Consider the following 13,988-nt stretch of genomic DNA (forward strand, 5'->3'; position numbering starts at 1 on the left):
TCCTGTTCTATTAGAGGATGAAATGGTCACGTATGCTTATTTCACAAGTTGTATCATGTTCCCTAAAAGAATTAGAGCAATGCCTTCCTCATTTTTAGGGGTCATTCCCGAGAAAATCATTTGAGTGGAGAATGGAGAAAATTCGAGAAATTCTGTGTAATTGCAAGGAGGACTCGAAAAGGAGAATAAGAAAGGTGCTTAAATTGAAGTTTTCTATTGACTTGATGCATGGTTCCACCATGACACTGGAATCTATAGTTTTATAAGGAAATGAAAGTAATAGAGTATAAAGGTTTTGGGTGAAACTAAATAGGAATAATGGTCTGTGAAAATTGTGAACCAAATTTATGCTATTAGCATATTATCATAACTAATTATTATATATTTTATTTAAAAAATATTTTGCTAAGTTTTCCATGTCATGTCCATCCTTTGGGTCTTTGATAGTTTTTTTCACTCATTCTGTGATGAGTTTGAAAGCAGCCAAAGGAAACACATAATCACAAAATCACAATGAGACAGCATTGGAAATGAATTGTAACAACATCCTGAGGACTAGTGGGTTCTGTTCAGTTTGGGCCAGCAGTAGACGGCAGAGGAAGAGGAAGACCACAGAAATTCAGATTTACACGTTGTAATTTGGAAATGAAAGAAACTTCTGAAGGTGAGGGTATTGGAATGAATTTCTTTTGAACTTCAAATGTGGAGGAATTATATACAGTGTTCTTCGGTTAAGGGATTTAGAGTCAAATCAGGGCCAAACAAGGTAACTTAAAAATGTCCGTAACAGAGCTGATAGTGCTTTGGGATCTTTCTTCAGTTAACTTGGCTTCCTTCCCTTCTGGCTGCTGTCCTTGTTCTTCTCCCTCTAACCCTTGCTGGGATTTTCAATTTAGTGGAGGTTCACAAGGACGTTTTTGTGATGAACCCTGGCAACCCTTAGGCCTGGCTCAACACCATGCAGGTTTTATGTTCCTAAAAACTCCTAGAGGAAATTGGCTAAATATTTTTTCAAAAGACAATTCTGTCTCAGACAGAACTGTTATGAGACATGTTACCTGAAAAAGAAATCTGGTGTACTTCCAATGGAGGATGTTCTGTTTCAATATAGAAAACCTAGAAAAAAATCAAGCATATGATTTTTAAAAAGTGATGGCATTGAGTATTTCTCTCTCCAACTGTATAGATCTTGACATGTGGAACTGAAGGACAGAGCCTATCAGGAGGAATGATGTCTCTGGCTTTTTTTAATTTTCTAGACACTGGGCTCCCTTCAGAAGCATATTTGAGTTAGGGAGGATGGTCTGGGCAAATAGAGCTGGGCCTTTGTTCTAGTTTCTGTTGCGTCTCACTTTCCTTGTACTTCCAACTATCAAATCGTGAACTAACTAGGCAGGAAGATGTGGAGGAAGCACTATGTCCTGTTACTTTAACTCACCAAGCAGACAGTTTTGGGGTGTTATTTCCGTGACATTGGGAAGGAAATAAAAAGAATAAAAGAAGTGCCCTAGCTACATGAGTGGTATCAGTAAAGAATCCGTGTTTCTAGAACTGGGTGCAGTGATGCACACCTGTAATCCCAGCAACTCGGGAGACTGAGGCAGGAGGATTGCAAATTAAAGACCAGCCTCATCAATTTAGCAAGATCTTAAGCAACTTAGTGAGACCCTAAGTCTCAAGATTTAAAAATAAAAAGGGGCTAGGGATGTGGCTCAGTGGTAAAGCACCCCAGATTAAATTCCTAGTACCCTCCAAAAAGAAAAAGTAATCTGTGTTTCTTTATCAGAAGTCTAAAATTTTAATCTAGGTTGATTCAAAACTTTAAACAATTATGTAAGGAAACAATTTAATTGTTTTAGAAATGAATATATAAATGTGGATCCTAGATGCCATCTTTCCTGGATTTGCTGGTAAACCCTTTATTTTTTTTCCTTTAAAACTAGGTAGGTTCCTGTTCCTATTTGTTTCAGTTGCTGTCACTTATTCTGCTAGTGACGTGTATTTGAAGCCTGCAAGTCTTCCATACGTTTTTTCCTTACATCCATCCCTTCATCTCTATTCCCCTAATATAGCCACTCTGATTCAGGGCACCTGCACTACTGAGAAGTGGGGAGAAATCCTTGGGGGCCTGTTGTATTTCAGGCAGTCTGCTAGGGATTCTGGTAAGAAACACAATTTCCTGATCCTTAGGAGTTTGCATTTTAATGAGGAAAACAATATGTCATCAGTGGAATGAGATGGAATAGGATTCAGAAGAGACAGTGGGCCAACTTGGGATACACAGAGGGAGTCAGGGAAGCTTTTCAGCAGGGAAAGAATTTGGAGAACTAAAAGTCTGCTGCTATTTCATGGCATTATGGTTTTTAAAAATTATTAATTAATATATTTTCTGCATTATAGTTACATAATACTTTCTTCCTGTCACTTCATTTCCCATTAAGTACTGATATTTTGTTATATTCAGACAAAAGCACATTTCCAGTCTTTTGCAATAAATATCACAAAATAATAGATATTTGCATAACAATTCTTTACAGTAAAAAAGCTTAACAGACTTTTGTCTTAAAAATAGTCGAAATTCAACTTTGTGATTTATACATAAAATACATGAAAAGCATCGAAAAACACAAAAACATTAGACTCACCCAGCTGTTATATGGATGCACCCTGCATCCAGCCATCTCCTTGATCTTAAATGTTAACTCTTGTACTTTAATCCCTTTTGTATCCCTAATGGATGTGATAGCTGTCTTAATAGTAGCCTTCAAAATGTGTGAAGAAGAAAAACCTTTCAGCTTTCTAGACAAAATAAATCTGATTTCTTCACAGTGCCACAGCCCTGTTCTAATTGTCCAAAATTCTTATGCCATGGCATCCATAACAGTCCACAGATGTGCTGATTATAAAGCCTTTAGAGCATAACTTCTCAACTGTCACCTGAGTTTTGTTGTAACAGATTCTGATTCAGTAGGTTGGAGTAGGGGCTGAGATTTTGCATTTTTAAGAAGCTTGTAGGTGATGCTGATGCTGCTCAGAAATCAAACATATGTTGACAGGGTTTTAGGAGATGTAAAGAGATAAGAAATTAAGATGAAGACAAGTGGGGCTGGGGTGTGGTAAGTGGTAGAAAACTTCCCTGTATGCATAAGGCCCTGGGTTCAAGCCCTAGCACTGGAAAAACAAACAAGTAAAGGTATGATTTCTTCTGTCTGTGTGGATGGACTTTATAGCCTATATTTTGTTAACTATTTATTTATTTATGTGCTGGGGATTGAAGGCAGGGGCACTCTACTGATGAGCCACACCCCCAGGTCCCCACCCTTTTTGGTACTGAGGTTTGGCCAGGGGCACTCTACCACTGAGCCATATCCCAAGCCCATTTTTGTATTTTATTTAGTGACAGGGTTTCACTGAGTTGCTTTGCACCTTGCTTTTGCTGAGGGTGGCTTTGAACTTGTGGTCCTCCTGTCTCAGCCTCCCAAACTGCTGGGATTAGGTGTGTGCCACTGCGCCCAGCCCCTTCTGATTTTAATTAATTAATTTATTTTATTTTAATTTTTGTTTAATTTTTAATTTTGAAACAGGGGTCTCTCACTCAGTTGCCCAAGCTGGCTTTGAACTTACTGAGACTGACCTTGAACTTACCATCCTCCTGCCTCAGCCTTCCAGGTAGCTGGGATTACAGGCATGAGCCACTGTGCCCAGTAACACTCATTTATTCTTTCCAATCTAAATCAACAGCTAACAACCAGGCTGGGTTGGCTCTTATCCCTGCACCCAGAGACAGTGAATCTTGCCAGTGATTTGACTGGAAAGCTTCTGCTCTTTACCCCACCCCCAGGGTGTGAGTCTTCTCCAAGTCAAGGAAAGGTATGATAAGGTGTGTACTCACCTAGAGATAAGAGTCCCTGAGGCCCCCCGCCACTGAGTAATAGGAAATCCCATGCTGGATGGTGGAAGGCATTCGTTTTGGCCTTCTGCCAGCATCCAACCACCTGGGCTGCAGGGATGGTTTCTGACCAAATCTGTATCCTACAATGTGTAATCTGGAACTGGCAAAAGCTTTATCTTTAGCTTTTAAGATTCCTGTTAGAAACTCTCATAATTTGAAGCCTTGGCAGTTGAGTGACCTGCCCGTGACCTGCTGAAAGAGCCCGCCAGAGTGGAATGCAAGTGTCTTTATTCTGCTGGAGTGCTTCCCCCTATGGTTTTCTTTGGGTCTTTTACTGGCCCCATCTATAGTCTTCTGTTCTGCAGATATTCCTGTAGACTGACAGCAAAAAAAGGTCTTTCTGAAGGCAATTTTTTTTTTCTGAATCTTGACAGCCAACACTGGAAAGAACTATTTCCATCATCTTCCTGGGGAACTTTCCGGTGGAATTCCCCCTGCAGTTTGGATTGCAGCCCTGGCTGTTGATTCATGAGGTCTGTCTCAGTACAGACTGGGAAACCTTGATATCAGGCTGGCAAGGGGGACTTGGTAAATGGCCAACAGTGGTTTTCAGACTTTGGCCTGAATCAGCATCACCTGGAAGGTTTGTTAAAATGCAATTTGCTGGGTCCTGCACCTCTAGGGTTTCTGATTCAGCAGGTCTAGAGTGGAGCCTGAGAATTTGTAGCATTTCCCTATTCCTGCCCATGTCTTGTGATGTGCATACAAACCAGCGAGAACCAGGATGGTGGGCACTTGTTCACAGTAGCACATACATTGCTGATTATTTATTATTACTATTATTATTATTTGCTCCCAGCCCGCATAGGTTTGGTACTTGGTTTTGTTGTTGTTAAACACTGAGGCCCAAGGAGGCAGTTAGGCTTCTGGTGAACCTGTGCACCCAGTGCCCTTTGTGGTAAGCCAGCCGACCCCTGTGGGGCTTGTTGGTTTATAATGGGAGGAAAGGCCTGATCTTCTAGGGGAAAGACGAATGGAAGCACAGGATGGTGACAACTGGGAAACTTGCTTCCCATCCACCTCCCTGTCATCAAAACAATATTAAATTGGTGTTGAATTAAATTTTAAGCCCAACATGAATATGAATGCATTTGACAGCCAAGTCAGGGAAAGGGAAGGGGCCCAATCTGACCATTTCCATCCCTCAGAACCAACCCGTTAGATATGTGCTTTGCTCACATCACAAGGATTAGGTGATTGATTTTGGTTTGGTTTTGCCAGCACTTGTTACTAAAGGTGACTGAATCATACTTTCTATTGAAGCAGTTCTGGAACATCCCAGGAGGAACAGGATGATTTTGACCTTGGTCTTGGTGACCTACCCTCTGATGAGGAGGAAGTCATTGACAGTTCTGATGAAGATGATATCAGCTCTGAATCCAGCAAAGGAGAGCCTGAACTACTGGAGGGTAAACAGGTGTGTTTTGGTGATTAATTGTTTCTACTTATGTGCTTTCTGGCTGTCACTGTGCTTGGAATAATGTTTGTCAGCACGATAGGCACAAAAACCCTAGTGAGCTTTCTTAAATCTTTTACAACATTTGTCAAGTTTAAACTTAATTCCTGTTCTAATGTAGCACCTAAAATGTCATCATGTTTCCAAATAAAGACTTAGTGATTTTTGAGAAATTGTTTTTACTAATGTCTTTTAGCTTTTTTTTTTTGATAATAAAAACCCCTGTTTGGATTGCTCCTGGTACTGCTACCAGTTCTTAGATTTCTTGAAGGAAAGGAATTATATGCATTTCAAACTCAAACACATCTTTTTAGGGATAGACTAAAGATCGCTGTTCCGGTACAGTCATCATTTGCTTTGAAATCATCCAGTATGTGTGTATGTTTGGGAGGAACATGGCATATATGAAGATTGTCTGTGTGTTGGTCATTGTTTAAAATGTGTCATGGGGAAATTAATTATAATGCCTCCAGTTTGACATGAATATTTATTTTACATTTCTTTCAATAAAGACATTTTGAAAGGGAGAAAATTAGTACAGTAGCAATATCCCCATGATATACTGCAAGGTTACAGAAAGATGGAATCTGAAAGAATCCTCACAGTAAGTCAAGCCATGCAGAAAGTCTGCGTCACCTAACTCCTGTGCCATAATTAATCGATCTGCTATGCTTCCTGTTGAACATTTTTTTCTGTGTTTAAATTCACTTCCACCTTTAATGAATGGCACAAGTGAAGTTATCTGAATCTGAGTCCCAGAGTTTACCAGCTACAAACTGGGTAACTGAAGGCTGATTTTTTTAACCTCTTTAGCTTAAAGATGCCACTTTGTAGATGAAAAATAGGTTAGTACTTATAGAATTATAAGGATTAATCAAGTTGATATATGCAAAACTGTAGAACCCTGTCCAGTACGCAGTAAGAACTTGTCAATCAATGATTTATTGCTAATGAGACTTCATTTCTATGCTCTCAAGTATTGATCATGGTGTTGGGAGTCACCACTAGAAATTATTTAGGTGAATGAATTTTGTAAAACTCCTAAGACAGATGCATGACTGATCCAAGGATTCACCACATCCCACAGCAGTCTGTGGGTTTTGTTTTGACTGTCAAGTAATGATTCCTGTGCCTTGACAGTATTGGTCATGCATTAATTTGAAAACTCATTTTTCATGTTGGCATGTTGGTGCCTCTTGGACGGGATTCTACAGACCTGTGTAGAATACTCACCATGTTCCCAGTGCCACTGGTATTAACTAGAAATAAGCTGTGCTTACCATCCATGCTTTTGTAGTACACATCCAAGAAGAATTTCAGGGTTACAGCCAATGCAGGGAACAAAACAGAGGTACATGCCAGAAACTGAGGAGGCTGCTTTGGAGAAAGCAACCGAGAAACTGATATTTGTTTGAAATTTAAATGACTGAATAAAGCCAGAGCCTGTGACAAATTTGAGGAAGAGCATTCAAACGGTCTTCTCTAAGGGTCATAATTAAATCAACTTTTACTCTCCTTAATAAGCAACCTCATGTTCTTTCACTTCCTAACAAATACCTATTGTTTTGTTCTTTTCATTCCTCTTGCTTGAGCCTTTTTCCAGTTCCTCCACATACTTGAAGTAGTGACCAAAATTGTTTTCCACGTCTACAGGGGACGGTGCTGATACATGGTGTGAAGGAGGAGTAATTGCTAACCTTGTTGTATCTGCCTCTTCACAGCCGCCTGTGCTAACACTGTCTGGTTGACTCAGTCATTCTGTGGTCATGGAGACTCCCAGAGTTCCTTCCTTTGTATTAGTGCCTGCCTTTCATTTCCCTTCCTGTATTTATTTTATTGTTTTATGTTCTTAGTTGTGCCGCAGTGCAATATCCCTGTTAAAAGTGGATCTGTCTCTTAGTTAATCATGTAACATTTTCACCTGATGCCAGGGATAATAGTTTTCCTCCTTTAGAAGTTTATATTAAAATATAATTATTGGTTTATATTAAAACAAACGAACAAGATCTTAAACATCACAAATCAAGCTTTATGTAACCTTACCAATAAATACATATTGTTTGCCTTCTCTTTAATGTAAATAAGAAATTTGTTTATATATAAGGTACTATTGTGTTTTAATAGAAATTTTGAAAGTTACTATCCTAAGACCTATGTTTCAGCCTCGGTTCTGCCACTTACTAGCTGAATGACTTTGGTTAAATAGTTTTTAAAAATCAGTTTGTTTATACCAGTCTCTCTATCCACGTGAATTTCAGGTGACTGAAAAAAAAAGTTATGTCACACAAAAAAAGTTGAAAAAAATCAGAATGTTAGCTGGGGGTGTGGTGGTGCACGCCAATAATCCCAGCTGCTCAGGAGGCTGAAGCAGGTGGCTTGCAAGTTCAAAGTCAGCCTCAGCAATTTAGCAAGATCTTGAGCAACTCGGGAGACCCTGTCTCAAAATATAAAATAAAAAGGGCTGGGGATGTGACTCAGTGGTTAAGCACCGCTGGGTTCAATCCTTAGTACCCCCCCACCAAAAAAAAACAGGATGTCGACAAATAGTAATGGAGTTACCAGTTTTCTATCTGCAAAGGGATGAAGTTGGACCTCTTCCTTTCACTATATACAGAATTAACTCAAAATGGAGCATAGAACTAAATGTCAGGACTCAAACTATAAAACCACCAGAAGAAGAAAAAGAAGTAAAAACAATAGTGAAACCCTTAGAAGAAAATGCAGGAGGAGTAAGTAACTCTTTGGGTTAGACACAGGTTGTTAAAATGTAAATGATGATCACAAGTGATGAGAAGAAAATAGATAAACTGGACTTCATCAAAATTAAAAACTTTATACTGCAAACAGTACCATTAGGAAAGTAAAAAGAAAACACACAAAGTAGGAGAAAATATTAGCAAATCATCTCTCTGATCAAGGACTTCTAAGCAGACTACATAAAGAACTATTACAACTCAACAGTAAAAAAATAACTCAGGCCCAAAGATCTGAATAGACAAAAGAAAATATACAAATGACTAATGAGCCTGTGAAAGAATGCTCAACATCATTAGTGTTCAAAGAAATGCAAAGGAAGACCTTAGTCAGGTGCTACTTCACCCACTAGGGTGGCTGTAATAAAAATGATGGACAATAACAATGCTGATGAAGATGTAGAACAAGCAGGAGCGGTCGCACACACCTGTAATTCTAGCAGCTCAGGAGGCTGAAGCAGGAGAATCCCGAGTTCAAAGCCAGACTCAGCAACTGTGAGGCACTAAGCAACTCAGTGAGACCCTGTCTCTAAATAAAATACAAAATAGGGCTGGGGATGTGGTTCAGTGGTCAAGTGCTCCTCAGTTCTATTCCTGGTACCCCGCCCCCCCCCCCCAAAAAAAAAGGTGTAGAGCAATTATAATCTTCAGATGCTACTGATGAGAATGTAAAATGATACCACTGCTTCACAAAATAGTCTGGCAGTTCCTCAAAAGCTTAAATATGGAGTTATCTTATGGCCCAGTAATTCCCATCGTAGGTGTCTACCCAAAAGAAGTGAAAACATGTGTCCCACAAAACATTCCTGTATAGGAATGTTCAGATCATCATTATTCATAATAGCCAAGAAGTGGAGAGAATGCAAACTGAAAAACAGATGAACTAAATGTGATGTATCCTTAAAATGGAATATTATTCTACCCTCAAAAGGAATGGGAGGTATTATAGTTTCGGTCTGAAATGTCCCCCAAAGACTTGGTCCCAGCTGGTAGAGCTGTTGGGCCATGGTGGAAACTTGGAAGGTAGGGCTTAACTAGAGGAAGAAAGTCACTGAGGGTGTGTCCTTGAAGGGTGTAGCTTGTCCTCTGCCCCTTCCCCCCATCTCTGCTTCCTGGCCCATGAGCTGAGCAACTCTGTTCCTCTATGAGCTCCCTGCCATGGTGTTCTGCCTCACCACAGGCCCAAAGCAGTGGGCTGAACTTAGACACCTCTGGACCCATGAGCCAAAATAAATCTTTCCTTCTTTTAAGTTGTTTATCTCAGAAAGGCTAACAAATGGAGTGAATGGTAAGGGGCATAGTTTCTATTTTGCATGAGAAAGTAAGAAAATTAGATTATGGTGATATTTACACAACCCTGAATGCATTAAGAACTATTCAGCTGTTTAAAGGAATGAAAATACATGTTATGGTATGTAAATCATATCTAAATAAAGCTCTTGAAGAATAAAGGAAGTCCCACTAAAGGAAACACAATAATGCTAAGAGGAAGACTATCACACAGTCATGCATATCGTATAATACCATGCAGCAGCCAAGGATGGCCACAGATTTGGCTTTCCAGAGTCTCCAGTAGAAAAGGTGATATCAATATGCAAAAGAAAAACCAGTTCTTTGGAGTAGGAGCATAGGAAGAGGAGTTTCTTTATGCTTTCTCTGATCCTTTGTTTCTCTTTTAGTAAAATGAGCTAACACTGTTCTTAGAGTTGCTCTGAGGTTCAACAGCTTCAGGGTAATAGCACTTGGAAAGTCAAGAAAGTTTATGCATGTTTAAACGTGTAATTTATTTCTGTGATTGCATTTGGAATAGGTTGTCCTAGGTTCTTAGGTTCCCTGTGATTAAAGTACCTCAAACCAGGTGACTTAAAACAACAAAAACTTGTGGTCTCGCAGTTCTGGGGGCTAGAAGTTAGGAATCAAGATTGGCAGACTCATGCTCCTCTGAAACCTGCAGGGGAGGATCTCTCCTTGCCTCCTCTGGCTTCTAGTGGTTTGCCTGCAATTCTTGAAATTCCTTGCCTTGTAGCTGCAGACTTCCTGCTCTGCCTGTGCCATCACGTGGTATTGCCACTCCAGTGTCTCTACACTGAGCCTTTTTTTCTTAAAGAACAGCAGTCATATTGGATGCCAGTATGACCTCACTCTGCCTTATCTGCAATGACCCTATTTCCGAATACATTGGGACCTCTTAAGGAGACAGAGTTCAAACTATTTCAGGTGGCATATATCCTGGACGTATAACCAGTGTGTGTGTCAGGGCTAATCACTGATGCATGTCTAGATGCCAATAATATTTTCCTCATGAAAGTGCCCAAATCTGTAAGAGGAAAAAAGAAAGGGTAGGAACTATTGTGCCCTTATTTGTCTTTTGTGAAGAAAAAGCAAGTAGGAATTCAAAAAGTTACTCTCCTTAATGGTAAAAATGGTACCACACAAGAAATGGAAATTAGGGGCTGGGGTTGTAGCTCAGCAGGAGAGTGCTCACCTAGGATGTGCGAAAGATCTGGGTCCAAACCTCAGCACCACATAAAAATAAATAAATAAAATAAAGCTATTAAAAAAAAAAAGAAATGGAAATTAGCATTCTCCCACTCCTGTGTGTGTCGTTGCTTGTCCCTGTGCTGTGGCTGCACATCATAACACTCTATTATAAGCATCTGACCCATGTCCTGTTTGTTTCCCATGAAGAAAAAGAGTTTTAGATAGGTTAAGTAATTTGCCTTAGAATGCCCTGAATTGGGGTTTTTGACCCAAATCTATCTCTGTTAACAAATTGGTACATCATTCTCAGAAAGCTCAATGGAACATGTTTGGATTGGTAAGTTAGTCAGCTTCTCATCACTGTGACAAAATGTCTGAGAAAAACAATTTAAAGAAGGAAATATTTATTTTAGCATAGGGGTTCAGAGGTTTTAGTCCAGGGTTGGTAGCTCCATTGTTTTGGGCCCAAGGTGGGGCTGAGAGCATCATTGTGGAAGAGCATGGTGGAGGAGAGCTGCTCAGCTCATGGCAGCTGGGAACCAGAGAGGAAGCACAGAAGCGTTCAGGGTCAAAATATGCCCTTCTAGGGCATTCCCCCCATGACCACTTCCTCCGAGACCCCACTTCCACAGTTTTCAGCACTTCCTAATAATGCCATCAAATTATGAATCCCTCATTGGAGTAATCCCTCCATGATGTCAGAGCCCTCATGATCCAGTCACTTCCCCCCAAATCCCCACCTTTGAATATTGCTGCATTGGGGACCAAGCCTTTAACACATGAACCTTTGGGGGACTCATATCCAAATTATAACAGGTGCGGTAATGAGCCATGCTATTCTCTGTTGTCTCTTTTTCCAAATTTTCTTAGTTTTATATTTTTTGTTGTTTCCTTTCAGCACTTAATAAATGTTTGTTTAAAAATTGAGGTGGCCAGGCATGGTGATACACACAACTCAGGAGGCTGAGGCGGGAGGATCACAAGTTCGAGGCCAGCCTCATTAACTTAGTGAGGCCTTCTCTCAAATTAAAACATAAAAAGGGCTGGGGATGTGTCTCAGTGATAAAGTGCTCAATCACTTTATCAATCTCCAGTACTGAAGGGGAAAAAATGAGGGATTTATTCTGCTTCTTCATGGTTAGAATATTCACCCTTTTCATTCTGCATGTTTCCTTGTCCTTTTCCAAATCATCTTTGTGAAATAGCTTGTGATGTATTCCCTGGTGAATAGAAGGGTGAGAACTGAAGAGAGCATTGTCCTTTAGATATTGGTCATGATTCACCTCATCTTTGGGATAACTTAAGGAACAAGAGATGCTGTCAGGTAGGTCTGGAGGTTAACATTGTTTCATTTTATTAAATCTCTTGAGTAGGATAGAAAAAGCCCTTTTAATAATTCTGTTAAAGAGTAGTGGATACATTTTATGAAGCAACATAGTGAACAAATATGAAAAGAGAAGAACATAGTTGAGAACTTACCAAGTTGGGCCATTACTGAGATCAGAGCATACAACTGGATTTCACATCAAAGGTTCTGCTCTGGAATGTGTTTGATTTGCTTTATGACCCTGACAAAGTAATTTCATTTGTTTGTGTCTCATGTTGCAACTTCCACAGCAGTGTATTTCTGGAAGATGCTGTTGTTTAACAGGCAGTCTGCTTTGAAATGTGATACCATTTAAGTGAGAATTTTGATTAACCAAAAATTTGAGATGCCAAACTTGGCCTTTCTTGAGGTTTACAGAGAGGTGTGTTTTTCATCATTGTTCGAGTTGGAGAGAATCTGTCACTTGTTTTTACAAGTTGGAGGTACTCTAGAAGCTTCACATTTTCTTTTGACTTTTAATTATCTTGGACTTTTTGTGTTCTTTGAAAAGGATTGTAATCCATTGATTCATTTTCTAATAATCATCTTTCTTTATTTAGCTTGGTACTTTTCCTAGTTTAAGAGGCAAAATAGATACTTGAATAAATAGACTTCCATTATTCTGAAATTGGAAAAGTCCTAATCATCTAGTGCAGCATGCTACTCCTTTAAGGACAGAAGTTTTTAGTTCATTTAAATTTGCATTTTTATATTAGGCAGTATATAGTAAAAACAATGTCCTGGTCTTCGATTCTGAGAAGGTGGCAGCCACCCTTGTTCACATTTATTTAAACCTGAATTTTAACCATGCAGAAGCTCAGGGGCTGAGCTATCTGCAGGTACCAGGGTGAGTAAGGTCATAGACTAGAGGGAATTGGGACATTTCAGGAAATAAACACAATCCACCGAGTAAAGTCCTGTATATACTCTGTGAACAAGAGAGTGATCTTTTCCTTTGGGGGGTGGCAGGAAGAGAATATCAAGGCAGCCCTCAAAGAGAAGACCTTTGGGTGTTATTTTAAAGGATGCACTGGAACATAACAGGCAGAAATGCTTAGGGAGAAGGATCACCTTGACGTGGCCGGAAGTCAAAACCAAAAGAAAGGTACAAGTGAAGGAGACAGACAGGTAAGGGCAGAGCACACTGGAGTCACAAGGTGGTTGATTCCAGTTTGGCTGGAGTTGAGTACACAATGGGGAGGAGTAGGAGAGAGCAGCCAGGGATGGCGGATGCATTGTGAGGTGCCTCACTTACATGGCAAAGGGAAGTTTGGTCTTGGTTACCCATGTGTGACAGGGGGCTGCGATAAGTTCAATAACTAGCATTATTGTATTTGCATTTTAGGATATTTTCCTTGTGGTGATATAGAGCATAGATGGCAGAGCAGTTAGTCTGTAGCCGAGTAAACCAGACAGGCTACTGTGATAGCACAAGCAAGACAAGGAGGCAGGGTTGAAGGACAGTGCTGTCGTTTGAATCCCCAAAGGCCCATGTGGTAAAGACTTGGTTGCCTGGCTGTGGCACTGTTGGGAGGTGGTGGGATCTTTCAAAGGTGAGGTCTGGTGGAAGGAAGGTAGGTCATTGGGTGCCTGCCCTTCAAGGGACTTTTGGGACCCTGGCCCCTTCCTGTCTTTCTCTCTGTGCTTCCTGGCTGCCATGAGCTAAGCAGCTCCTCTGCTACATGCTCCTGTCATGTTGCCACGGACCCAAAGCAACACCAAGTGACCATGGATCCAAATTGCGGAGACCATGACCATTTCCTCCCTTCAAGTTTTTTATCTCAGGTATTTTGCCACATGATGGAAATCTAACAGTGGGAAAAAAAAATAAAGAAATATTCAGAAGGATGAATTGACAGGCCTTGTCAACTCTGGTGTGAATGATAAAAGATGGCTCTGAGGCAAGAAAGAAGAGTTCAGGCCAGGTGTGGCGGTACCTGTAATCCCAGTCACTCAGGAGGCTGAGGCAGGAGGATCAAA

General features: G+C 40.3%; 1 protein-coding gene across 1 annotated transcript in view; it reads left to right on the forward strand.

Moving 5' to 3' along the window:
* Window positions 1–13,988, forward strand: part of Fgd6 (FYVE, RhoGEF and PH domain containing 6) — a 113,815-nt gene that overhangs the window by 36,079 nt on the left and 63,748 nt on the right. The window contains exon 3 of the mRNA XM_046419353.2: window positions 5,219–5,369. Coding sequence (XP_046275309.1) covers window positions 5,219–5,369 — 151 coding nt within the window. The remainder of the gene's footprint in view (window positions 1–5,218; window positions 5,370–13,988) is intronic.

Source organism: Marmota monax, unplaced genomic scaffold (genome assembly GCF_021218885.2).
Source record: "Marmota monax isolate L192 unplaced genomic scaffold, Marmota_monax_Labrador192_F-V1.1 WCK01_AAM20220418_F8-fsc00036, whole genome shotgun sequence".
Classification (NCBI taxonomy): domain Eukaryota; kingdom Metazoa; phylum Chordata; class Mammalia; order Rodentia; family Sciuridae; genus Marmota; species Marmota monax.